At 37.2% G+C, this 25,496-nt stretch overlaps 5 protein-coding genes across 5 annotated transcripts; 2 read left to right on the top strand and 3 right to left on the bottom strand.

The window, feature by feature from the left end:
- Positions 1-59: 59 nt before the first annotated feature.
- Positions 60-1,259, bottom strand: LOC127950576 (NEDD8-like). The gene is made up of 4 exons (XM_052547716.1): positions 1,054-1,259; positions 818-865; positions 646-728; positions 60-560 (listed from the first exon to the last, which is right to left on the bottom strand). The coding sequence occupies exons 1-4, from the start codon at positions 1,069-1,071 to the stop codon at positions 437-439; spliced, it is 273 nt and encodes a 90-aa protein (XP_052403676.1). The 5' UTR covers positions 1,072-1,259; the 3' UTR covers positions 60-436.
- A 151-nt stretch (positions 1,260-1,410) lies between these two features.
- LOC127950574 (zona pellucida sperm-binding protein 3) lies at positions 1,411-3,762 on the top strand. Its single transcript, XM_052547714.1, has 11 exons — positions 1,411-1,600; positions 1,895-2,079; positions 2,155-2,258; positions 2,337-2,428; positions 2,500-2,680; positions 2,785-2,890; positions 2,969-3,057; positions 3,138-3,229; positions 3,317-3,409; positions 3,491-3,529; positions 3,636-3,762. The coding sequence occupies exons 1-9, from the start codon at positions 1,525-1,527 to the stop codon at positions 3,379-3,381; spliced, it is 990 nt and encodes a 329-aa protein (XP_052403674.1). The 5' UTR covers positions 1,411-1,524; the 3' UTR covers positions 3,382-3,409; positions 3,491-3,529; positions 3,636-3,762.
- Positions 3,763-5,211: 1,449 nt separating this feature from the next.
- On the top strand, positions 5,212-8,761 carry LOC127950573 (zona pellucida sperm-binding protein 3). The gene is made up of 10 exons (XM_052547713.1): positions 5,212-5,368; positions 5,499-5,677; positions 6,027-6,124; positions 6,231-6,322; positions 6,406-6,586; positions 6,696-6,801; positions 6,877-6,965; positions 7,029-7,120; positions 7,245-7,329; positions 8,660-8,761. Exons 1-9 carry the CDS (start codon positions 5,287-5,289, stop codon positions 7,289-7,291), a joined length of 966 nt encoding a protein of 321 aa, XP_052403673.1. The 5' UTR covers positions 5,212-5,286; the 3' UTR covers positions 7,292-7,329; positions 8,660-8,761.
- A 4,123-nt stretch (positions 8,762-12,884) lies between these two features.
- Positions 12,885-18,524, bottom strand: LOC127950571 (homeobox and leucine zipper protein Homez-like). The gene is made up of 2 exons (XM_052547707.1): positions 18,297-18,524; positions 12,885-15,647 (listed from the first exon to the last, which is right to left on the bottom strand). Exon 2 carries the CDS (start codon positions 15,628-15,630, stop codon positions 13,654-13,656), a length of 1,977 nt encoding a protein of 658 aa, XP_052403667.1. The 5' UTR covers positions 15,631-15,647; positions 18,297-18,524; the 3' UTR covers positions 12,885-13,653.
- Positions 18,525-19,159: 635 nt separating this feature from the next.
- Positions 19,160-22,697, bottom strand: LOC127950575 (dehydrogenase/reductase SDR family member 1). Its single transcript, XM_052547715.1, has 9 exons — positions 22,535-22,697; positions 21,471-21,614; positions 21,234-21,377; positions 21,034-21,113; positions 20,425-20,557; positions 20,113-20,256; positions 19,941-20,010; positions 19,739-19,819; positions 19,160-19,615 (listed from the first exon to the last, which is right to left on the bottom strand). Exons 2-9 carry the CDS (start codon positions 21,612-21,614, stop codon positions 19,488-19,490), a joined length of 924 nt encoding a protein of 307 aa, XP_052403675.1. The 5' UTR covers positions 22,535-22,697; the 3' UTR covers positions 19,160-19,487.
- Positions 22,698-25,496: the final 2,799 nt, after the last annotated feature.

The raw sequence follows: 25,496 nt of genomic DNA, 5'->3' as shown, positions 1-25,496 counted from the left end.
AAAAAAAAATTGTAGGCTAATAAAAAAATGTACAATAACAAATTAACACTGTCAAGATCTGGATGATAATGAGTTGAGTTTATTTTTTATAAAATAAAATGCAAGACTAGTTTTCTTCATGAGCCCTTACAAGGGAGCAGTTTCATCTTAAAACTTAAGTACGATGAATGGTTTTTAAGTGCACAATTTTATACGGTCATATACTGCAGAATGAAAGGGAAAAAAAAAACTTCAACATGTAAACTGTTCAGTATGCATCTGCATATGTTAACTCAATCCCAAGCAGCTGTGATCACGCTAACATGATTTAGACAGTGATTTATGCAAAGCCAAATGTCCACTTTTGGCTATAAACACCAGAGCCTCCTGGCAATTCTGCTGTTTTGACGTACATGATAACACAGATTTCCACGATGTACAGTCTTAACAGAATAGATTAGAGGAAAGACACTGGGGGACTGCAGGGCCAGTGCAGGGTTTGCCCTCCTCGGAGAGCAAGAACTAAATGCAGGACAGACCCTCCCTGGATCTTGTAGTCAGCAGCAGTTTTCTCATCATTCCTGAAATAAAGAAAGAAAGACAGGAGAGATGGAGTTTTGCCTTATGTAGTTGAATGCAAACTTACGTATTTATGGAGATCTTTACATTTGTTTTCCGCTATAAATGAGTCTTTGCTGTTGTGGAGGGATCCCCTCCTTTTCTTCCACCCTCTCTTTGATTCTCTCCACCTTGTTGGAAAAAATAAAAATCATTTTCAAATACTTCCAATGATAAAGAAAAACGACTACCATTTTTAGCACAGAAAGAATAACGTTACCTTGTCTGTAGGCTCGATGTCAATTTCTATTTCTTTGCCTGTGAGTGTCTGAACCACGATACAAAAATAATTATTTATGATGCATCTCAATGACTCAACTACTAATACCAGACATTATTCTTCACTTTGACAAGTCGATTAATCATCCACTTTAAAAAAAAAAAATCATCCCAAATCAAACAACAACGTTGGTCATACTGGACAGAATAAACAAGGGAGCGACAAAAATTACTTACCTTAACTTTAATCAACATATTGATGGCTGTATTTTATTTCATACACATTAAACAGAATCCAGATAATATATTTTTAACACTAGTTGTTAAAATGTATATATATCTTTGGCTAAAACCAAATCGCCTCTACGAGGGGAAAAACTTCCTGTGTATCCGAAATAAATTCCGGGTGTTTTGGTGGAACGCGTTGGTTCCGGGTTTCGGTGTCTTGTTAGATCCATAAAACCATGTCAAATTGATATCAAATTGTGGATTGCTAAAGAACTACTTATAATCCTTATATAAACAAATACAGATAAATATACAAATTTGGATTAGTTAGTAAATACTGCTCGCTCTTTATCTTTTTTTTTCTTTTTTGAACCTCCCCTGTGCCAGCTGTCACAAATTACTAATTAGACCTAGTAGCAGAATTCAGCCGCTTACTTAAATTATTTGGTTTGCGTCTCACTAGGTTAGGACAATCTGATCATGAATTACTTATGGCTAGGCTGTTTGGTTTTTGCAGTTGCCACACCATTTGCAATGCCTGAAGATAGTCAGAATGGTAATGTTTATTATGGCACAAAAATATGATGTATTATGCATTCTCAAGGAGCTAAACCAACATTTAAAAGAATACAGCTTGAGCTGGTAGTTGTGTTTTGGAACACAGCAGTTGATCGTTAGCTGGTAAACCAACCTCAATGCTTTAAAGGCAACTAAATAGTTAGTTTATTGCTAATTATCTGCTTTGAAACCAGCTTCTAAACAAAGATAGTTGGGTTTGGGTTGGCTTTTTGAGGAGTTATTCTATGTTCTTCAACTTTCAGGTAAACAAATACTCACTCTATCTCTATAGATGTCCAAATTACATGTGGGGAGAGTTCTGTTCATGTTCAGTGGAAAGTGGACAAATCGATGACAGGAAATCCTGCTCGTCTTTTCCTGGGTAACTGCTTTGCTTCATACTTCTCAAATCTGTCAAATGAAGGAGGAGTTGCAGACTTTTACTATGGACTTAATGATTGTGACTTCAGACGAATGGTAAGTTTGAGTCCACTGATCTGAGTCCTGAAGTTATGGCGATTTTTATTTTTTACTTTTCTCCCTTCCAATTAGGCAACATTGAAATACTTGGTGTATGAGAACAAGCTAAACTACAGGCCACTGCCTAAGCCCAACCCTCCTTCTTTCACCTATCCGGTTAGATGTGTGTATGACAGGTAAACACAACTAGGTACTCAAGTCTTTACCAGGACTCTCATTCCCATTTAATGATGTACAATCATTTAAATTATCAGGCCGAAGGGTTGGACTCCTGCTTTCCATAGTCCTTCTGCTGGTTTTATTCAAGGTCATGGAGAACTGGCCTTTCACATGGCAATTCTCAACTGTAAGCAGGAAAATGTAACCATTCTCATGGTCTTTTTATAACAATAACTTTCATTATCATAAACCCTCCAGATAATTTAAGTGGCCCTGCAGAATCCAATGTCTTTCCACTGGGATCTTTTGTTCCTATTTGGGCTAGTGTTGACCAGCAAGCCCATCAGCCTCTGCTGCTGCTTCTGGAGGAATGTGTAGCCTCCACAACATTCGAAATCTACCCAGACACCCTAACATACCCGCTCATCACCAACAAAGGGTGTGTACATTTATGATTATTTGAAATGTCTATTAGTCAACACATTGTCTTATTCAATTTAGTGGCCATGTTTTTATAATCGACTTCATGTGAACCCATCATAGCTGTCTCGTGGATGGTAAGAAGAGCTTTTCCAAGTTTTTACCAAGGCAACACTCCTCCTCGATTATTCTTAACCTCCAAGCTTTCAGATTTGCTTTGGGAGAAGAGGTGAGTCCCTTCAGAGGAAAATGGTAAATTGTTAAACCTCTCATTGTTGCTGGGTTTTTTTTTTTTTTCTCCCCGCAGGTCTACATCCATTGCAAATTAATGGCATGGGACCCTGACAACGTCAACGTAGCAAAGAAGGCCTGCAACTATAATCAAGCCACCGGAGAGTAGGTGTAGACTTGATTTCGTTATTTAATCCAAGTTGATCGGATTTACTAGAAAATAACTTCTAATGCTTTCATAAAAGGTGGGAGCTTTTAGATGACCCATTACGGAGTTCTGTTTGTCAGTGCTGTGATAGAACATGTCAAGGCCGTGGAAAGCGTGATACAGAATCTGGTAAATCAAAAGGATAATGACACACAAACGGTTAAATATGGCAAAGACTGCAATAAGGGTTTAACATGCAATGTGTCTGGATTACAGCACCTCAAGGACTGGTACTAAAGTCAGTGTTGGGACCTTTGACATTTACGGAAGTTTCACCGTGATGTTGCTCCATGCCATCCTTTCTCTTTTGTAATTATGTTCTTAGAATTGTTTAATTGTCTTCTAGTACTATGTTATGCTTATTGTGGTTTGTTTTTTCCTCATTGGTAGGCTGATTGTTGGTCCAGTGACTCACTGGATGACCAACAGGTCAGTGGAGAGTACTGTATATGATATTCTTGTAATGAGTCACCATTGTGTTGGATTAACGTTGTGTGTGGGTTTGTGTTTTTTTTTTTTTTTTTTTTTAAATAAGGTGCTGAATTGAGAGCGTGACTAGGAGCGGTGCCAAGAAGTCCTATGAGATGGCTGGATGAATTAATTTTTTGGGGGGATTGCTCCATCTTCTATACATGTTATCCATTAAAGGTCTATGAAATATCCTTTTGAGTCTATTATTTGATGCTTTCTTGCTGTGATCATGTGCTCTAAAATAAGTATCGACTCCGTTCGGTCTATTAATGGCACATAAATTGGCTCGTGTTTTTCCTTCAGGGTCCTTGTTCACAACATTTTCTTACAATTGTTCTCCTAAATGGCAGTACGTTTTTAGCGACGCATTTTCTCTTAACCTATTCACAAAGCTGGGGAGACAAACTTTTACTAAAGAATGGAGAGGTCTTAAGCGAAGAGTAAGGGCAGGGTTGGCCTCGTTGCTATGGAGGATGTCAGGTTTCTTGCAATGCATACCATGATTAAGCTGATTGTCTCTTTCAAAGTTATTCATAGAAATATTGTGTGCAAAATTGTTTCCACGTTCAAATAAAGACTTTAAAATGCAGAATAAGTGCCACTAATTAAACCGGTGTATGTTAAGTTAATTGTCAGCCTCTTACATGTATTCTTTTCATAATTGTTGAATGTGTATAAACAGCCTTTTAATGAACTGAGTAGAATAATAATGACTGATAGTAATGCATGCAAATGTAAAAAAAAAAAAGCAAGAACACTTGCCCAACTGTTTAATGAAAACAAGGGTATAACCAAAGGATTTGGAGTTGTGATCACCTCCAAAATGGTGGTACCTTTTCAAAAAGTCATTATCTTCAATGATTTGTTCTGTGGCAGATTTCTGGCAGCAGCCATTTTAGGATAGTTTGTGGCTTGGTCTCTGTGAACACTAAAACACTACTCCATGTTTAACACATTTGGAAGCTGTTTTACTGCTAAAACACTTTGTGAAATACTCTTCGAGCATAAGTTTTGAAGTCCTAAATTTAGAATTGCCTTTAAATATATATATATTCTCTAAAATCGGTGGGTTATGAGCTACTTTTAGCCTGTTTTAAGATGTTTTATAAATATGGGCCCGGACATATAATTAAACCGATTACTCCTAAGGATGCAGGTTATAAAATGCATTGTGGAAAACTAAGAGTACATTAAAATTCCTTCAGAATCTTTGAAATCTGATTTATATAAAATGAAAATCTCCGCTTGGGTGTGAAATTAAAATGCATGTATTCACTGACCCTACATGCTCATAATTTTTTATTTTTTTTAATGCTGCACATGCTGCCTGGGAGTGATTACTTTAGGAAGTAATAGACTGTTGAGCAGTTATTTTTGTAAATGTTGCCAGAACTGTCATAATGTAATTGTGGTTGATTTTAATTAAATTTGCATGTTGCCTGGTGTTCAAATAGATTAACAACGTAGCAGTATAAAACTAAATATGTATCCATTAAAACGTTCTTCCAGTTTATATGCGTATTACACCACATAATTAAACATAATGTGTTGTTTAATGTGAACACTGTACTACAAATATCTGTCACATTTCATGTGATCAGAGTTGGACCATTAGCAGCTGATGCTCATTAAGCTCATTTGAAAAATGCATTTCAGATGTGAATCCTTCAATCAGGTTAGCTAACAATCAAAGTGCATAAGTATTTCCTTGAAGTATGCTACAGCGTGTCGTCGGAATGCCTTCCTTTTTGTTTCTTGTGATTTCAACTCTGGCTGTGTTCTCAGTGACACAAGCAGGTATCGTGAGACTTAGACCAGATAGAGTATTTTAACACCAAGCCTGTAGCCTTCACATCTTACGTTATTGCTGATTTTTGTTTACACACTGATTCCAAGTCTGTCTGTCTCCAAATTCACTTCATTTCAGGAGTCACTGTAGACTGTGGCAAAAACTCTGTTTCTGTACGATGGGTTGACGTAAACTCTCAAGTGGATCCATCACTACTCCGCCTAGGTGACTGTCCTCCAACCCAGGTTTCAGTAAATTCTCAAGGGTCTGAGGCAGTGTTCTATGCTGAATTTTTGACCTGTAATATTAGGAGGCTGGTGAGTTTGGTGATTCAGTTCCATGTTCGTAAATGGTAACCAATTTGTGTTTGGACGTATGAACCACTGGGCTATTAGTTAATAACTTTTTCCTATGAGGTGCAAAGGGTACTTAACAGTTCTTAAAAGGGAGTTCTTTGGGCAATATTCAACTCTAGATATTTGTACATGCTATAAGACATGGCTAGAAAGTACTGAGATCTGTTTATCGGCTGTGAAAAGTGACACCGCTTATGTTGGATTTGGCAGTGCTCTATATTACAAAAGGTTGTGTTTATGGTTTAATGCATTCAACTGGCAATAGAATACAGAAAAGTATTAAAGCGTTCTCAATCTTTTACCTTCATAGGTGACAACCAATGAGATTAGATTTGAGACCGAGATCACTTCTCCCACATTGTCGAAAGCAACACCATTTTCTTACCCTGTAGCCTGCGCATATGAAAGGTGACCTCTTTATTAAAATGTACCTGAAGACCTTCTGCTAGTGGTATATTGCTGCTTCAAGACCTTTTATGACTAATGCAGATCAAAACTGTTGCCTTTCTTTCAGGGAAGATGACTGGGTTCCTCCTTTGTATGGTCCTCTGCTGTTTCACACGCATGGCCAGGGAGATCTGGCATTTGGTATGGCTCTCATGAAGGGTATGTATATGCATATATGTATATCTTGTAAAGAGATGTTGGTTACTTAAATATACAATGGTCTTCCATCTTTCTCTTGATAGATGACTTCAGTGGTGTGGCCACTACCACAACCTTCTCACTAGGCTCAATGATCCCAATTGCTGCCTCAGTCGCCCAACAGAACCATCAGCCATTAATACTGCTGCTGGATGAATGTTTGGCTTCCACAACATCAGAATTGGCTCCAGATTCTCATGTTTACCCACTAATTACCAATAAGGGGTATGTGTATAGACCAGATGTGTCCTTTCTGAAGCCTAACATGTTTACATGTGATTAGCAGCGTTCATAATACCCTTTAAAACTGATTAATTTTTTTATTTTTTTTAAGATGTCTTGTAGACAGCAAAAATGCAAACTCTACATTTCTGCCAAGAAATCAGTGGTCAGAAATCAGACTGAGTCTTCAAGCTTTCAAGTTTGCCACTGGAGAAGATGCAAGTTCACTTGCTTGATTTACTTTGTTCATTTTTGTTCAAGTGTTTGAACTTATTTTGCATCAACATCCTCAGGTCTACCTGCATTGCAGGCTTGTGGCATGGGATCCAAGGGACCTGGATGGTGGCAATAAAGCTTGTCAATATGATCGGACCAGCTCACGGTATGATAATTAAAAATCTAAAGCCTCTTGTAGAATTTATGAATGGGGTCTCTCTGTTTACAGATGGGTGCTGGTTGATGATCCATCCCAGAGTTCTCTCTGCAGCTGCTGTGACACGAACTGCCAAGGAAGAAAGAAAAGAGGAATAACCGCAGGTCACGGTTCCCTATTTTTGCTTAACATCTTTATTTTGCCATATATATGTGCACTGTTTCATGAGTCCATGTGAAGAGAATCGAGTTTTACTAAACATGAACTGACTGATTGTATGATCTACAGATTCCACTGCTGTAAACGCTGTTATTGGGCCTCTGGTTATAATTTGAAACGTAGGACTGGGTCATACCTCAATGGATTTTACAAGGTTTGATATTTTTTTGCTTTATTGCTTATTTATATTGCTTTATTTTATATTGTGCTTTTCCCCTCTTTTTTACCACTTACAGTCATGGCCAAAAGTTTTGGCAGTGATACATTGTGTTTTGCAAAGTTCGCTGCTTTAGTAATTGATTTTCCATATTTCTATGATTATACTGAAAAATAATGATAGGCATATAAGTTTTAAAGGCTTTTGAGACAAAATGAGTCAATAGTTAGTGTTGACCCTTGTTGTTCATAACTTCTGCAATTTGCTCTGGCATAATGGATATTAGCTTCTGGCCCAAATCCTGACTCGCAGAGATCCATTTTTCCTTTAGTTCTCAAGTTGAACACAATTTGTGGGCTTCTGCTTGTCCACTTACCTCTTTGAGGACTGCCCACAGGTTCTCTATGGGATTGAGATCCAGGGAGTCGTCATTCTTGCAGGCAGTTTTGATACCATCCTTTATTCATGGCAGTGTTTTTGGGCAGAATTGAGAACGCGCTCCCTTGGTTAAAAAGTAACCCCACATATGGATCGTCTCTGGATGCTTCACTATTGGCACAACACAGGACTTCTCAGAACAGTTAATTATCCAGATGTCCCAAATCGTCATAAGGGAGCTTAAGAAAATAACTTTGCACCAGTCTTCTACGGTCCAATCTTTGCACTTCCTGCAGAATTTCAGTGTCCTTCACCTTTTTTTTTTTTTTTTTTTTTTTCTCTTGAGAGAAGTGGCTTCTTTGCAGCCCTTCTTGACACCAGGCCATTGTTCAAATGTCTTGGCCTCATTGTGTGTGCAGATGCACACACCCACCTGCCGTCATTCCTGAGCAACTACACTAGAGGTAACCTAATTCCATAGCCGACTGCTAACAAGGAGATGGCTCTGGTGCTTGCTGGTGCTTGTTGATCTGGTAAATGGTTCTTTCAGGTTCAATATTCTTTTTAGCAATTTCCTTGCATGTTAGGCCATTTTGAAGCAAAGCAATGATGGCTGCACTAGTTCCTTTTTATAGCATTACGTTTGCTCTTTTGATCTAATTAATATGATAGTTATTTTACTTGACTAGTTCTCATTCACACATATGCTGCTGATATTAGTCAATTAATGTGAGCTGGTCATTTTGTGTCAGGATAAAAAAAAACTGTGAAATTTTGTTTGTGAAGTTTTTGCAGTAGTTTAATGCATCGGATCACTCTACACAATCTAGAAATGCGGTGGATGAACACCACAACAGCTTAAGCAAAAAACTTTGCAAAAGTTATCACTGCCAAAACTTTTGGCCATGAGTATATGTGACCACTACTCAATGTTGAATTCTTTCCAAAGATTGGGAGCCTCTAAACTACTGGAGTTGTTCTGGACGTCTGGGTGGAGCTGATCCTATTCAACTGTTGTAATTCTTAATCTAAATAAAACGTTCTAAATGTGGACACTGTTCATTATTACCTATACTAAATATTGAGTTGTGTTAAAAATGTCTGCATACACAAAACTGTGAGTTGATGCTTTCTAACTTGTGTAAACAAATGAGCACAACTGATGCTTCTTTCACAGTTGTGATGAACAAAAGCACAGGTAGTTTGATTCAGCATCTGGCTTTGTTCTTCCACACATTGAATGATAGTAAAGACCATTTTAAAACAACTTTATATAATTTTACTAAACTCCACCATCAACTGGTGAATTATTTCTGTGATACCTGCTGTCCTGTGCTTATTCGATGCCAAGTTGATAGAAAGTGCCATGTTATTCTTACAACTGCAGGTAAATTATTCAGATAAACGCCATTTGTGATAGTAAAATTTAGTCATCAAATAAACAATTTTACCACCATCGACAATTTGCTAGCATTCCAATTTGAAGTTACGGCATGATTAGCCTGAAACATGTTTTTCCAACTTAATGTGTACATCTCTGATGTTAATTGAATCTTTTAATACTAATTTAGTTTTTGTAGGTGACCGCTTTCATAGTATATTTGAGAACCGCATAAATACAAGTGAGTTACCATCATGCTGTACGCTCATTTTGAGGTTTATTTTAAATTAAGACTATTTTTGAGGCCAGTGTGAATCACTTGGTGAATGTAAAATCCTCTTAAAGGTCAGTGCGGAGTTTATCACGCCAACTTTAATATCCGGTAAGTCCTGTCCAGCCCACATTGAAAGACCAGAGGATCTCTGCAACATTCACACATTATCTTGCTTTAAAAGGCCTTACTCAACATGGGGGTCTGGATGGGTCTAGGCCACCTTGGAAACTATGCTCCCACCCACCCCCCAACTTCACCGCCCCGCCCTGAGGGTCCCTTTGCACACACTGGAGGTGGGACTGGTAGTGAAAAATAGTTTGGAGTGCTAAATGTGGTTCTGTTTATACACAGTTTACCTATGAGAGATTAAGGTCATGAACAAAAAAAAGTCAAAATAGATTTTTGAGAACAAGTTCTGAATGAAACTGGTTCACAACTAGTTATCAGTAAGAAATATGTAGGCCTACATGCTAAGAATTTTTTTTGTCAACCTTATGGCTACTGTATGTAATTAAAAATGGCAGTAAGTAGCAATAATGTACAGATTTTTTCTGAATTGTTTGACTAAAAAATAGATAAAAGCAGAGTGAGTTAATAAAACCCTGAGTGCATTAGTAATATTTATAATATTTGTCACTATGGTTATGTGCATTAATATTAATTAGAAAAAAAGGATTAACTTTGATTACAAACAATATTTAAACAACCATATGTTTCCTATATATTCCTTTTATTTATTTTTTTGGAAGATGAAGCCACAGGAAAATGTTTTTCAAAGATCCAGTGAAACTTTTGGAACATATTGCACAGGTCATTTACGGCTTATCAAATACATTTTATTTGTCAAAAACACAATAAAATTAACTAAAGCATCGAAAATGAACTCAAAACTGATGACACAGGTCAGAATCTCAGGATGATATGAACAAGAGCACAGCTGATTGTGTTTTGGAAAATTAATCTTGGTAGTGGGAGGCAAAACAATTTGGAGGGGAAAAATAAAAACAAAGGGGATGGGGTCAAATTTCATTTGTGAAATACAAAGCACTTTAGTTTGGGTTGTTCTGCATTGACTGTTGTTCTGCATTGACTGACCATGAGGGAAGTTGTCCTACAGGCTCATCGAAAAGGTTTCAATACTTACACAAGACACATACAATATAATAACATAGTAGCAGTACTTCAGGTGAAAGAACTTTCATTATCATATGTACAGTAAATACTGTAGCACTTGTTATACAGTACACTCTCAAACTCATTTATTTGTATAGCCAAGTCCTTTCATGTACTATTTTTGCAGAACTGAGAGTAGACTGTCTAGGTAAGGCATAGACATCTTTTGTCAGAAGATTAAGAAACTGCTATAACAAATACTGATACTACCAATACTGTAATGCAATTTGGCAGAGGATACTGAATCAATGGATGAATTAATTAATTTATTTAAAATATCTAACTGTATATTCCAATGTGTGTTCACTGTATATTCTCGTTTGGTTTTTAAACTTTTCTCCTCTAATGCATTTTATCTACTGTAAGATATTTACAGTATATTGAAGTGAACATTTCTTACAGATTAATGTTTAATTTTACTGTATCGGCATCCCTCTATTTATGCCATATACTGTAAACGACATTGACTAGCAAAACGATTCCTAGTTCCTATTTCAGTTTGTATTTAAAGTTGTGAGAAAATGGTAAAAATGTTCATGGATTGTGTGGTAGCAATTGAGAAAAACTGTAATATAGTCAGTTATTAAATCATATGGAAATAGCAATTTGTCATGTGACTGTTTTACGTTTAATCTGTTCTAGACACCCCATGCAGGGTCATTCATCTCTGTGTCAGGCGTGAGTTCAGTACATGAACAAGGTTTCAGTAAGTGATGTAATACTGACATTGTTAATTATATCTCTCAGATATCATTATTTGAGTTCATGAAGTACTGATAATGTAAGTTAGACACTCTACTGTTTAAACTTATTGTATGCTTATGTTCTCTTTTAATCTTAAAGGGACACCCAGCTCAGTTTACACTCCCACAAGGTAACGTTTTATGCATTTACCAAGACTAAAAATATTTAACGCCCTAAATTGAAAGTTCTCACACTGTCCATCTTCCCGTCTCATAATTTGTAGGTCCCAACATACAACCCCAAACAATTTCCAGTTCCAGCTTCTGGCTAGGCCTACACTCCACTCCCCAAGCCCAATACCAATAATCATTTGTATCTAATTCATGGCATTAGAAAGCCCCTTCATCACTAATGCATCCACATCACCTAAAAGGAGTTATTTACTTCATCCATCCTTCATATCAGTAGATACAATTATATTGACATTAAAGGGATACTCCGCCCAAAAATTTACATTTTACCCCCATGTCCTTCCAAACCCGTAAAAGCTTTGTTCATCTTCAGAAAACAATTTAAGATATTTTGGATGAAAACTGGGAGGCTTGTTGCTGTCCCATAAACTGCCATCAGTGGTTAAACTGTAACGTTATGAAGCAACGAGAATACTTTTTGTTCTCAAAGAAAACAAAAATAACTACTTTATTCAACCATTCGTCTCCTCTGTGTTTCTCCCCATCACCGTAGCGTCATTATGGAGAATATGAGCTGAACATATGCATGCAGGCAGCATACAATCTTTTGTACATGTATTTACGCTTTGATTTGATTTGATTTGAAAGAAAATGGCGTATCCATGCATCGAACAACATGAGGGTGATTAATGACGAAATTAAAATTTGTGGGTGGAAAAACCTTTTAATTTATTTGAAAAATGCTATTATTTGTTTAAAGATGGCACAAAATGTAACCCACTTTCATTTTTGAATTTGCGATTAAGAGAGAAAAACATTAAATGTGATCATCAAAAATATTTCAACATATCAAACTTTTTGTAAGCTAGGCTCAGTTAAAACAACAAAAAATATATATGTTAGAAATATATCAGTTAAATTTGATTTTTTTCCAGTTTATTATAAAATGTGAAATGGCTATTATGCAAGGGAAAGGAAATAGGAATGTCTTGAACTCTTCAGCATCAATTTATTGTATTATTCTTATTAACAGCAGTTAATGTTAATTAATGTTTCCTTTTTATAGTTGGATTTTGATCATAAAACTGAGATGTAATTTCTGATCTGGGCAGATCTGGGCAGCATTCCTCAAAAGCATTGTGGGTTAAGTAGATCATAGCTACAGTTGGTGATAATGGTTCAACGATTTACTTAGGCTTACTATGCTTTTGGGAAAAGAACTGTCACTCAGCACACATAACCAACAACACTGTTGATAAGTGAAATACTGATGAATTTAAACCTGAATGCTGAATATACTTCTACTTTGAATGATGTGAAGGATTTAAAATTCATGCCATATTTTCCTAACGCAAATATGGTACCAATGGTATTTACCGTTTTTGGTAAATACACCATGAGACATCTTTTGATGAGACATCTTTGACCAGATTTATGTCAAGAGGTTAACTGAACAGAATACAACAGTGAGTAAACATAGTCTTGTTTTATTTCAATGCAATGTTCCGCCTCCCTGAAACACAAATTTACAGACAATAAGGCACAAGATGTATATGTATATAAAAAAAAAAAAAAAACTATTACTTTTGTTGTCTTTTCACTACACTGGGGTACGGATGTATTCAAATGAAATGTTTTTACACAGTGAAGTAGCACTGACGGATCCATAAACCTCTATGTGCGGAATGTTTTAGATGACTGGAGGGGAATATATATATAGATCTTCTTAAATGGGTTAAACAGAAAATGTACAAAAACATACCCTCACAACGCTAAAGTTACTAGTCCGAACTTCAGTACCTAACAGATAACCAAACCACAGTTTTAGGAAATCTAAACAGTTTGAATATCAAATCAGTTTTAAGAAGCAGCAATTAGGGCTCGAAAAGATTACTAACAAAAATACCAACAACACAAACATAGGTAACTGGAGGAACAGTGGACAGATGACTCCCAGAGCATCACAGAAACATTAATTAGTATTTGTTAAAGACAAAAAATAAATTTTACATTTCAATACTGCCTGACGTTTAACAAATTAACAAATCAAATAGTGAGTGTTTATAATATAAAAATAAAAAAAAATTCACATTGCTATTGTTTTTTGTTTTGTTTTTTTTACATAGAGGGCATTGCTTGAAGTGATTTTATACTGTGGCTTCAAAAGGGGTTTTGCCTGATTACAGGACACACAGCAGATTAACAGACATGATCACAAACAGTTCTCATTTTTATATTAATCAATCTATAACAGTGATCTCGGTGTCCAGTGTTTTACTGTTTTTAGATGCAAACCAGTCTCGGACCTGTTGATAGCTCATTTTTGACTTCCGGCAGAGATTGTCGAGGTCTTTCTCTTGGAGTGGTCCGGTCTGTTGATAATACTGCTCCAATGGACTGAGGTCTACAGAATCTGCTGAAGACTTCTGCATTTTTGGTGTGCTGTTCCCTTGTGACTTGCGTTTCCTATTGCCTTCACTTCCCGGGGTTCCAGTGGCATCGGCAGCAGCCCCTCCACTTTGTAACAATGCTATCTCAGCAAGCACTTGGTCACGTATGTCAGCATGTACCCAGCGTACATGGCCATTTTTTACAGCATAACGTGTGTCCCCAAACCACTGTATAATGTCAGCACGAGGCAAAGATGTTAGTTCCACTATCTGAGTGTATGCATCACTCTTTGGCCATGGGCAGCGCTGGAAGTATTCCTTTAGGATAGCCAGTTGCTCCTTTGTTTTCCTTGGTCGTCCAGCCACTGTTAATACTGAAGAAGTTGAAGTGTTATCCGAGGAGTTTAGGGAGTTGTTCAAAGCATTTGCTTTGACACGGCGTGCAGACTTCAATGACCTGCCTGAGTGTTTTTTAGTTGGGGTGATTGAAGGTGAAGAAGGGGAGGAAGTGGGTGCAGCTGGCTCTGGGGGTGTCAAACAACGTCCCTCACTTTCCTGTTCACTTCCAGCTTCATTATTCTGAATCTCACTTTCCTCTGAACATTTCTCCTCGTCCACAACTAATGCTCCTTCTTCAAATGCTTCAAGCGTGTTAGACAGGAAAAGCTGGAAAAACTGAGAATTCTTTGGCTGATTCTTTCGTGATCCTTTCGTGCAAAACTTTTCCTTGCCTTCATCATCAGCATGCTCTATTGTTTGCTTTTTAGTAGTGAGAGGAAGAGGCTGAACCTCCTGAGACTGAGATGATAGACTGCAGTTGGGCTCATTTTTTTCTCGAGTAGCGGAGAAGGATGTAAACAACCCTCTACCATTTCGCAGCTGGTAGCGACTGTCGCTAAACCATTTTCGAATCTCATTACGAGTTAGGCCTGTCTCCTCTTGTAGTCGCTGAAGCTCTGTCTCATCAGGCCAATTCTCCTGTAGAAAACTCTTACGCAAAGCAGCTAACTGGGCTTTGGACTTTTTGTAGCGCCCCTGCCGTGGCTGCTCGGACCCAGCAGGAGACTCCGTAGAAATAGGCGGAGTGGCTGCTTGAGGTGTTTCTGGGATTTCTACTGGCTGTCGGTAGTAGTACGAATCCTGGGGAGGTGGGAGAGATGAAATGAAACGTGAGGGAGCAGGAAAGAGCTTTTCTGGTTCTGTGCTTTCAATTTTATGTCTTTTACAAGGCACTTGTGGACTTTGCGCTAGATCTTTTACATGATCTTCTGTTTCTTTTAAATCCTCAATTCCATTTTTCCTCTTTGTACTGTTTGATTTGTGTTCAGGTTCACTTGTTTGCATTGGCCTAGCCAGCTTGAGCCGTGTCTCTTCAATGTCTTCCGAGGCCCAGCTAATTCCATACTTGATGCGTTGCACCATGAACCACACTTTGACTTTATCTAAGGGAAGAGCGCAGACACGGGCAAGGGTGCTGACCTCTTGAGAGGTTGGATAGGGGAAGCTGTTGAAGGCCTGAACTAGTTCAGGGATACCATCCAGCTCACGTGTTTGATCAGACTGGGTCCACACTAGCTTTAGCCCTTCAGATACCAAAGGAAGACATACTACAGAGTTATTATTAGTGCTAAAGCTTACTGCAGCACTGCTCTCTCTTGGTCTGCGATTAGAGGGGCTTGCATGTTCCTTTCCATCAGAATTGTGGTGGTATGGTGATTTTTGCTGCTGTGGACTGGTGAGGCTTCCATCTTGTCTTTTTGCTGCCACCCCTCTCGTAGAGATAACTTTCAAGTCATGGTCACCATTCATCGCCATCAGAGATGTCATACTTCTATTGCCACAGACTGTAAGAATATCAAAGAAACAGTTTCAGTTGAAAATGTATACAGCATAGTAGACCATGTGCAATACCAACGGTGCATTTTTTGCCTTTGAAAAGATATCCTAATTTTGGTAACAGTTAAAATACTGTTTGTTGTTTGTAAGCCTGATTTCTGAGGGGTGAAAAGGTTGGTGGGCTGTTGCTGTCGGATGGGTGCTAGGACGGTGCTTTGGGGAGGGGGTTAATGGGTGGGGTTCCAGTCATTCTTTGGTTGGTCAAATCTTCAGTAGGATCCAATCAGTTAATTTGCAGCAAACTTAACTTTTTTAATTATCGATGCCCATCCAGAGATGCAAAGTGACTTGACTGTGAGATTTTCATGAAAGGCTGCTCATCAAACTCCCTGAAAGTCATTAAACTGGGACTTTACGGTCAACTCTACAGTCCAACCACTGACTTTCCACTCTGAAGTTGAAAGAAGGACAGATGTCACCCCCTTCCCCCTGCCGTTCTCTTCCACACATTAGCCTTTTATTAAAGCCTGTCGTATACTCTACATCAATGCACACCCAACCCCCACTATGGCGGACTTGGGCAAAAGAGAGATGGGGGCCCTGCCCTTCACATCTCCCTTGCCCGTTCCAGTGCATGTAATGGTCCACTTCCCCCATTTGCCTAACCCCAGAGAACCGTATAGAAGTTCGTTGAACCTTTCAACAGATGGCCAAAAGAGTCCGACTCAATTTTAATAAAAGGTAACAAAATTAGCAATTTGTCTGCGCGCATTTCTCAATACAAAGTATGCACATTTTGGACTTGCATTCTCGGTAGTTCGGACTTTGCGCATTCGACTCGTGAGTGTGATGTCCGTGATGAAGCAAATCCGGTAATTTCTGTAAACAGCAGCATACTTGATAACATCAGTCAGCTTGCCTTGGCTACTGCAATTTTCCTCACTGTATATTTACAATAAAACGAAACAGGATATCAAATACTACTGCCTCCTTTAGTTTTCATTTAAACATAGCAACAACAACAATAGCCGCAGAAATGAACTTAGTTCAGGGAAATGTGTAAATATACAGCCTTACAATAAAACGAAATATATCAATTGCTTCTTTTTATTTTCATTTTAACATATAGATAAATTGAATACAGACCAAAGATTACCTGTTAGATTTACCCGAAACAAATTATATTTTATGTTTAATGAGACATCAGAGCCAGCGGCATATGTCAGAAGGACTAGTCGAGTTGAGACTGCTCTCGGTGGATCCATATTTTTAAATAGGTGCTGTCTTCATAAATAAACCACATATTTGAGTTTTAAACAACTACATTTCATGACACAATAACAGTAATATTTTGAAAATGGTCCAAATAAATGGTGGTTGAAATCACAATACTGCGTGAACTCAACCAATCATCATGTTTAGTGCCCAAGTACCGTCTCCAAAAGTTCCAGAACTTTGAAAAAGTACTGCCTTGCCAGCAGGGACTTTCTGAGGGCCATCTTTATTTAGTTCCTGCGGTGGAAACACACCGAGTACCAGCCCAAAGCCCTTAGTTCCTGGGTAAAATTCCAGCGGTGGAAACGCGGCTATATTACCTTTCCAGATTTTTATATCTTCATGCTGCATCCTATGACTTTAATGAGCCCAAAACAAAGCTGAACTGCAAACCACAGAAACTAATTTTAACATAAGTCTACATGAGCAGTGTTGGGCAATCCTGCTTGGAAAAGCTTTGCCAGTATTAGGCAATTTACCACTACACGCAGTGAGCAGGCAAGTCATCTACAAAACAAGCTGGAGGTGAACTTGACAGGATAAATTCCCGACTGCCTGTGGTGACCTCATTTATCAGATGATGACTTGGAATGACTCGACTAAGCGTAAAGTCCCTTGGAAGTCAGAGTAGCTTTTGTTGACCAGGGTCACTATTTGTACATTTGTGTCAAATTTACAAATATATTAACTTGTGAAATAGGCTATATATATATATATATATATATATATATATATATATATATATATATATATATATATATATATATATTTATTTATTTTTATTTTTTTACTTGTGAAAAAATGTTTTATTTATTTGAATATAATTTACTGAACATTCACGTTTTAATTCCTATACAGTCTTTGAAACAGAAATACAACGCAGTTTAGACCGAATAAACTTGGTTAGACTTGGAAATTGCGTCAGTGAACGACGTTTGTCCATGGCCTCTATTATAATCAGCTTATGTGGGGAACTTTTGACGCAAGTCGCAGGATGCGGGGATGAGATCACTACAGTATCTGTTCATCCAACAAACAGAAAGCAGGGGTAAGGGCCATCCAAACCTAACGCTATAACATTATTCAAGGGTTTATGCCATAACAGTTCTTGTACACCAGCCCTTTTGTGCCACAGGATCCGTTCATAATCCAGTAACGCACATTATCAAACTCCCGTTGTCCCATTAAACCACACATTCTCGTTGAACCTTGTTCAAAACAAATACTTCAAATAACGTGTACGACGCGACGTAAGATAAAACGGATTGACACCTCGCGTGGCTTTTAGGACGCAACAACAAGCTTCGAGAGCCTTAATTCTGTCTCTTTAAAAACTTTACAAACGTAGGCTGTGAAGTAGGTCGCCTGAATCAACAACTCACCGCTTGAAATTCTCTCAAGGCTGTATATAGATACGCCACTCCAGCTGGTTTGTATTGTCCGTTGTCGCTTTTGTTCTGGAAATCCCTTAGTGTTTTTCGCCTGTCCGGTCAAACCGAGGATAGACAGAGTGGATCAGGAAACTCTCGGACCAGCCCCCTCTTTCTCATGCAATGACGGTGCCGTGGCCATGCAGGTCCAATCCGGGAAGGAGAGTAATGGGAGGAGGAGCACAGCTGAAACTTGGCCCCGTGAATGCACTTCCCATCTGGGATGTAATTACCAAATTGTGCCACACAATAAGTTTTAGGAGTCTGCAGGTAAGGATGCATATCATAATTCTTTGATCAGACACGTAAGACTCAACGTTATGAGTAACTTAAATGTTTTACTTTAGGAAGAAGCAATTAATAAAAAATAAAAATAAAAAACTCCACACAACTTGACACAGGAGTCATTCACTTTGCATAACGGTCCTGATCACCCTGTCAGGGTTTATTTTGACTGTATATTACCCCCCACAATACATCATACTGCCCATCAAAAAAAATTAATATACGTGAATTATTAATTTGAGATTAATCATTCTAATGTGAGCAGAATTTCCCGGAAAACTAATCAAGCTGTGTTTGTTTTGTGCTATTGACAGACTGACTAGTCATTATCCAACTTATTACATGGCTATTTAACAATGCACATAAAAATTATTGATTTGAGTTAAAATAATTAGTGTACTTGTAGAGACATGAGACTATTTTTTTTCCTGAAAAGTGGATTATTATGCAATGTTGCACAGGTGTTTTCCAATTGGAATGAAGGGTTCAAGAGCGATATATCAAACTATCAATAATGCAACACAAAAGACTGTAGTAAAATGTCAGTATTTATTGCAATAACTCGTTTGGTAAGTATACAATAATCATAACAGTATTAATTAATCCCTTTTAAGTAAAAAACAGTATGTTAATATACCAGTATTGTTATACAATTTTTCATTTTAGAAAACAGAGTTGTGACAATACTAATTCTGCTCATGAACTGTGCATTGTGAATTTATTATCTTACACACTCAGCTAATGTAATTTTAATCAGTGCTTTGCTCATTTACTCATGCAGTAATTAAAAAAAATATATATTTTAATGAAAAGATTGAAAAATAGACAATGTCTCTCCACAGAAATATATTAGATTTCTCAATTGCCAAGTCTCAGCAAGGAACGAGGCACTCTGATGAATGAAGGAGTGAATACAGACAGCCAGGACACATAGGGCACCTGGGAAATGACAAACTTCAAAGAGGTGTAGTCGACGACACTGCGACCTGAAATTACAAGGAGCGCATAAAAAAACCCCTGTGTAAGATTTCATTTTGTAACATCTCAATCTAATTATGTTTATCGTAACTGGAAAACTATTGCTTCTGCATAAACATTTGTCACTTTACCATCAACATCCTTGAGTCCATAGCGGCGAGCGAGGTCACAGGTCATCAACACTTGCCCGGTCATTGACATTAGACTTTTATCTATTTGTCACCAAGAAGCAGAAAATATGTCATATAGAGCCTCGAGACAATTCATTTCTCACCAATTACTTTCATTGTAATTCATAAACATGTTAACTTAAGTCTTAAAAAAAAATCCAACCTTTGGCCAGCTCAACTATGCATTGTCCACTAAACTCTGTCGTCTCACTCTTATTAAATATTTTCTTGAACTGAGAAAGACAGATAGTAAATATTTAGGAAGATAAGTTTTATTTTTTTTCATGAACTTAAGCGATTATTGGTTAATGGCTGGGACAAATAAAAAGGCTTACTTTTGGATCAAATGCTGGAGAAGCCTCATCATGAGATATATACTGATTAATTAACTCCGTCTGAACGGCCCCTGGCCAGAGGCTTACAGAAACCACACCTTTCTTCTTCAGCTCTATTGCCATGTCTGCTGCCATTCTGTCACACTAAAGAAAAGAACCGGATGAAAGTTGGAGCATAAATAAATACATTGAGAACAATGAAGGAATAGTCTACAAACAGAAAGAATAAATGTGGAATTCTGTGCAGCTGAAATGATACACTGAAAAATGAGCTCAGATACAGAATCTGTAATGCTGTGTGCATGGACTCACTGCAGCTTTGCCGACCCCATAGGACACATTGAAGAGATAGCGCAGACCACCCATGGATGATATGAAGACAATCAAGCCTTTGCCCTGCGCCACCATCATCCGTGCAGCATACACTGAGCAGAAATAGTGACCCCTGTGAAAACAGTGACCACAAAGTCCAAAGAAAATTAATTTCTATGAATATTATCAATTATCCACCCTTTTCAATTTAATAATTGCATTAAGTAATATAATCTCTATTTAATTCAATTTGTTTTTTTACAGAGTCAAATAAGTAAGTTTCATGCGGTTAGGTACACAAGTTGTCATGATTTACGAAACTGAAATATTTAAACAATTAAAAAAATTAAGTTAATCATTGTATTGATGTTTACATTTTAAAATGCATTAAAACAAACAAACAAATGTTTTTAATATTATAGTTTTTACTATATTTTCACAAATAAATGAAGCCTCTGTAAACATAAGAGGCATCTTTAAAAACAACCCCCAAATGGTCTGTCTCTTAGATGTGACAAGAAGTCTTCAAATTCATTTAGAATTATTTATGTGTACATCTCTGCATAACATTTATGTCACTTGGAGTCATCTCCAGGTTTTTTACTGCACCTGAGTCCAGTGTTGTTGATGGTGTCCCAAACATTTGGATCCACCTCCCAAAATTTCTTGTTCATGTTGTCAAATATAGTCTAACACACAGACATAAACACAAGAATAGTAAAACAGTTATTTTATGAAACTTTCAAAAGAAAAAATAATTCTAAATCTGGAAAAACTGCATAATTGTTCCATAGTTAGCTGTGACTGACCTGTACACCTGCATAGGCATTATTCACCAATAAGTCAAGTCTGCCATTTTGCTCACGTTGAACACGTTCAAACAGCTCCTTGATTTCATCCTCTTTAGATGAGTCACAGACCACTGGAAGACATCGGCCACCTCTCTCTGTCACCTGTTATCATGTAAATAAAAGAAGCATTAAATCAATATCACCTTCTCTAAGTTGAGGTTTATTATCGAAACAATCAGGTTCCAGTTTGCACACCTCAGCTGCTGTCTGCTTCAGAGTTTTCTCCTGTCGACCAGTGATGTACACTGTAGCGCCTGCCTCAGATAACTGAAGGGCAATACCTCTTCCAATTCCTCTGGAAGCACCAGTCACCACACAGATCCATCCTGATAGTGCCATCTGACAAACATACGCAAACATAAATTGATGCCAGTAATAACAATGTCTGATCTTTATAATTAGGTCATTGAACTGGTTCACATCAACAGTATTAAAGGTTTGGTTAAAAATCAGCCAAAGTGGTTCTCGCTTACTGACTCGCTGAAAAACAAACAACAACAACCAAAAAACAGGCCAGATATGAGTCCTGTCCCAAATGGGGTATGCTACTATGGTGTGTGTGTGTGTATGTATGTATGTATATATATATATATATATATATATATATATATATATATATATATATATATATATATATATATATATATATATGATAGCAGTCATATTTATATGAATATGATATGATTTATATGATCTATATTATTGTATTTATATTAAATATGATTATAATATCATATATATTATATATGAAATAAATTTTTAGATTTATATACCTATTTATTTATAAATATATATTTAATTATATATCTATATGTATATGATAGCATTCACTTAAAACATGAAAAACGCGATGACGTAATTACGTAACAGGGCAAAGAACCACTGAATCATTTTGTAATTGGTTCTTTAAAATTGTTCCTAAAGAACCGATTCGTGAAAATGACTCCCTAGTCAGTAACAGTCAAACAAGTGAGCGAAAATAGCCTGTCACCCTGTGGTCACATTTATCCATTGCAACCTTAAAGTAACTATTCCAACACTTACAAGTAAGTGATATTTATTAATCGTCACAATTATTTAACTGAGCGTTCAGATGGAAACGTAAACTTGAAAAAAACCTCTCGTGTTACACATTCGACTTGTTTTACATTTAATGAATTTGATGGATAGAAGATATTACTGCCATAAGATATTACAATGAAAAACGTACTTTTGACCGTCATTTACATGTTGTATTTAAGCAATAACTCAACACGTACCTGTTCAACGCCGCGGATACCCCTCCGATGAATGGTAATTTTCTAAGGAACTCTTGCCTTTACTTGAAAAGTGTGATGAAACAATCTGGCACATCTACAACGTGCAGATTAGAGAGTTATGTTTATGGCCCTTCTTCCCACTCCCGTAATACGTCTAATACAAGCCCATGTGCCAATGCAGTCCATTTCATATTACATAGAGCGGGAAATCTTTTGGTGTACGTCAAGTTTAGGTTTCTGCGAACTCTGTTTATACATACATACATGTTGGGAAGTCATTGCCTAGTGGTTATGGAGTTTGACTCCTAAGGTTGTGGGTTTGAGTCTCGGGCCGGCAATACCACAACTTAGGTGAATTCGGAGTATGGGACACCATACTTGGCAGTATGTGTATATCACGTCATATTTTTCGAGCAATAATCATAGCCACACAATATGATTCCACTTTCGCTTGTATGTACATGCATTTCTCATGGGTCTTTTTCATACTGCAGGGGCTCTCTGCAACTTTCCTGCAGAGTTTTATAAAAACCTCGCTCAAATTCACACAGTAATCCTGAAGACCTTGATTAGCTTGTTCAGGTATGTTTTATTAAGAGTTGAAGCTAAATTTTGCAGGAAAGTGGACCTCGAGGGAAAGAGTTGAGAACCCCTGGCATTCTGTGTATTACAGAAAATGCAGCGGGGGACCATGATGTGAACGCAGCAAAAACCCAGGCCTCCTGAACAGTGCAATATATCTGATAACAACAATGGTCATTTCATTGCATTAAATTGACAACATGGCCCTAATCACTCCCCCAATAGTGTTAAAGACTGATTTGTTTAGTCACTACATTTAGCAGAGCTTGGCTTTATGATTGTGGGGCACTTGGTCACCAAAGGACCTTAGCCACAATGATACATTGTGTACTTTGCCATTCGTCAATCTAGATAACCTCAACATATACTTTGATGCCTCTCTACAGAGTCATCACTGCTGGCATCAAACCATTATTAGAGAATTAAAAAACAAAAACCATTTTTAATAGTTTAAGGTGCATAGTTCACATGGTTGATACAATGCTAATCAATGCACTGTGTTTCTCTCACAAATATAAAGCTTTAATAAAAAGGTAGAGGTTTAATTTCAGTAATAAAAACTAAGTGGAAAATCACATTCAGAGAAATGTTAAATGGTCTGTTTATTGACAAGCATCATCAGTTGAGCAAATGGACTGGGTAGTATTTGATCTCAAAATGTATTTTTTTTTAGATTTCTGTGTTATAATCAGGTTCTGCCTGCCTGAAACATGTTTGGTTAACTGTTCAGGAATTTGCATTGCAAATAAAAGTGACCATGTCATTGACATTTGCCACACTCAGAACTACCATCTTATCTACAAGCTCAAGGCTGGGTGTGCCTTATACACATTTTTCTCTTGTGCAATGTGAATTAGTTTTTGCAGTGAAGATCACTGTCAGTATTACGGAATTGAGATGACATTTATTCTGATACAAATAGTAAATATACTGAAAAGTATGATATTTTTGACAGACAAAAATTGTGGCTTATTTATGCTGGGGGTCTTCTTATTTAATAGTTTTTAATTAGCAACAGTAGCAAGAAATTAATGACAATTTTACAGCCAGCTAAATGACTCTATCCTGGTGGCATATTTAAAACAACAGAGTAAAAAAGCATATACATGACTAAGATATGGAAAGAGAATTTGCGTCTGTTGGTCCAAAACACTCTATAAGTCTATAAGTCCGTCTTATCATTGTGCTCTTCTGGCATGAGATGTACAATAACCAATAAAAATTTTGGTCAAAAACAGCAATATATGCATACATATTATTGGATCGTTTTAGTAATATGCCAAAGAAGTCAGAGACGTGTGGATGTACTATAATGGAGTTAAGAACCCTCTGAATCATTTCGTAATCGGTTCTTCACAACAAACCATTAAAAGAATTCAAACTTTGCATCAGACTTGTCATAATTTATGACTTTGATCTTTGTTTCTTTTCATATGTGATTTTGTGATGTTTTCCACATTAAATCCCAAGATTGTATGGATAAAATATATGTGTTTGGGCCAGGGCCATAGCTGTGGTATGCAGGGGCCCTGGTGCAGGTTGTGGCTCTGGGCCCCTAGAAATGTCTCCACCTTTCTCCCTGCTAATGACGGGCATGGTTTGTGCAGTTTTCATCATCATCAGCAGCTCATATTTATAAAAGTATGAAAAACATGAGCAGGATATTTGTGTTTTTTTTAATGAAAATATCTTTCTACAGTTAAAAGTGATGAAAGATGAAAATCTATACTTAATGTATGCTTGGTTACAATTTATTTTAAGCTGTCCTTGTTAACAGTGTAATTATACATTTATGTTTTGAGTAATATTGATTGCAAATAAACATGTAGGTACTATTGGGTTAGGATTAGGGTTTGGCTTAGTGTTACTTGCATGCATAATTGTTATTATAATAGTAAGTACATGTAATGTGTAACAAGGACACCTTCAAATATGCTAAATATGCTTTATCCAATATGTGTATTTGTTGATCAGTGATCTTAATGTATGGATTATTTGATTTTATTTGAACAGAAGCATGCTTAGTGGACTTCAATGTGTTGTTTAATTATTGAGTAATGAGTTTGGTTATCATTTGCTCAACCAATTATATATAATATACGTCTGTTTCTGGGGTGGACTGGGATCTAAATATTGCATAAAACATTTGTCAGTAAAGTTCTGTTTCCATCCCAAGGGTTTTAGAGAATGTGTACAAGTCCCACACTTCCTGGGAAACTGGCAAAATAATAAAATCGAAAGCTGCAGCAAGTGAGGCTCTGTTTTCCCACAGAAATGACTCTATAAATGATAAATGAGTTGCGTTCGGAGGGGGGCGACTGATATTGGGAAGCTGTGCGAGACAGCTCTGTGTGGCACTTACACCAAATCAAGGTTCAGG

The sequence above is a fragment of the Carassius gibelio genome, chromosome B2 (assembly GCF_023724105.1).
Source record: "Carassius gibelio isolate Cgi1373 ecotype wild population from Czech Republic chromosome B2, carGib1.2-hapl.c, whole genome shotgun sequence".
Lineage (NCBI taxonomy): Eukaryota > Metazoa > Chordata > Actinopteri > Cypriniformes > Cyprinidae > Carassius > Carassius gibelio.
Note: the sequence above shows the minus strand (reverse complement) of the source record. Positions and strands in the feature narration are given on the sequence as shown.

Excerpts from the sequence above, each read along its gene's own strand:
- LOC127950576 (XM_052547716.1), bottom strand. Across the intron at positions 729-817 it reads ACATCGAGCCTACAGACAAG|GTGGAGAGAATCAAAGAGAG; the intron begins GTAACGTTATTC and ends TTTTCCAACAAG. Across the intron at positions 561-645 it reads ATTTATAGCGGAAAACAAAT|GAATGATGAGAAAACTGCTG; the intron begins GTAAAGATCTCC and ends TCTTTATTTCAG.
- LOC127950574 (XM_052547714.1), top strand. The coding sequence starts at position 1,525 with ATGAATTACTTATGGCTAGGCTGTTTGGTTTTTGCAGTTGCCACACCA. Across the intron at positions 2,681-2,784 it reads CCGCTCATCACCAACAAAGG|CTGTCTCGTGGATGGTAAGA; the intron begins GTGTGTACATTT and ends AACCCATCATAG. Across the intron at positions 2,891-2,968 it reads GATTTGCTTTGGGAGAAGAG|GTCTACATCCATTGCAAATT; the intron begins GTGAGTCCCTTC and ends TTCTCCCCGCAG.
- LOC127950573 (XM_052547713.1), top strand. The coding sequence starts at position 5,287 with ATGCTACAGCGTGTCGTCGGAATGCCTTCCTTTTTGTTTCTTGTGATT. Across the intron at positions 5,369-5,498 it reads GTTCTCAGTGACACAAGCAG|GAGTCACTGTAGACTGTGGC; the intron begins GTATCGTGAGAC and ends ACTTCATTTCAG. Across the intron at positions 6,125-6,230 it reads GTAGCCTGCGCATATGAAAG|GGAAGATGACTGGGTTCCTC; the intron begins GTGACCTCTTTA and ends CCTTTCTTTCAG.
- LOC127950571 (XM_052547707.1), bottom strand. The coding sequence starts at position 15,630 with ATGACATCTCTGATGGCGATGAATGGTGACCATGACTTGAAAGTTATC.
- LOC127950575 (XM_052547715.1), bottom strand. The coding sequence starts at position 21,614 with ATGGCACTATCAGGATGGATCTGTGTGGTGACTGGTGCTTCCAGAGGA. Across the intron at positions 20,011-20,112 it reads CTCCAGCATTTGATCCAAAA|TTCAAGAAAATATTTAATAA; the intron begins GTAAGCCTTTTT and ends TGTCTTTCTCAG. Across the intron at positions 19,820-19,940 it reads CATAGTTGAGCTGGCCAAAG|ATAAAAGTCTAATGTCAATG; the intron begins GTTGGATTTTTT and ends GGTGACAAATAG.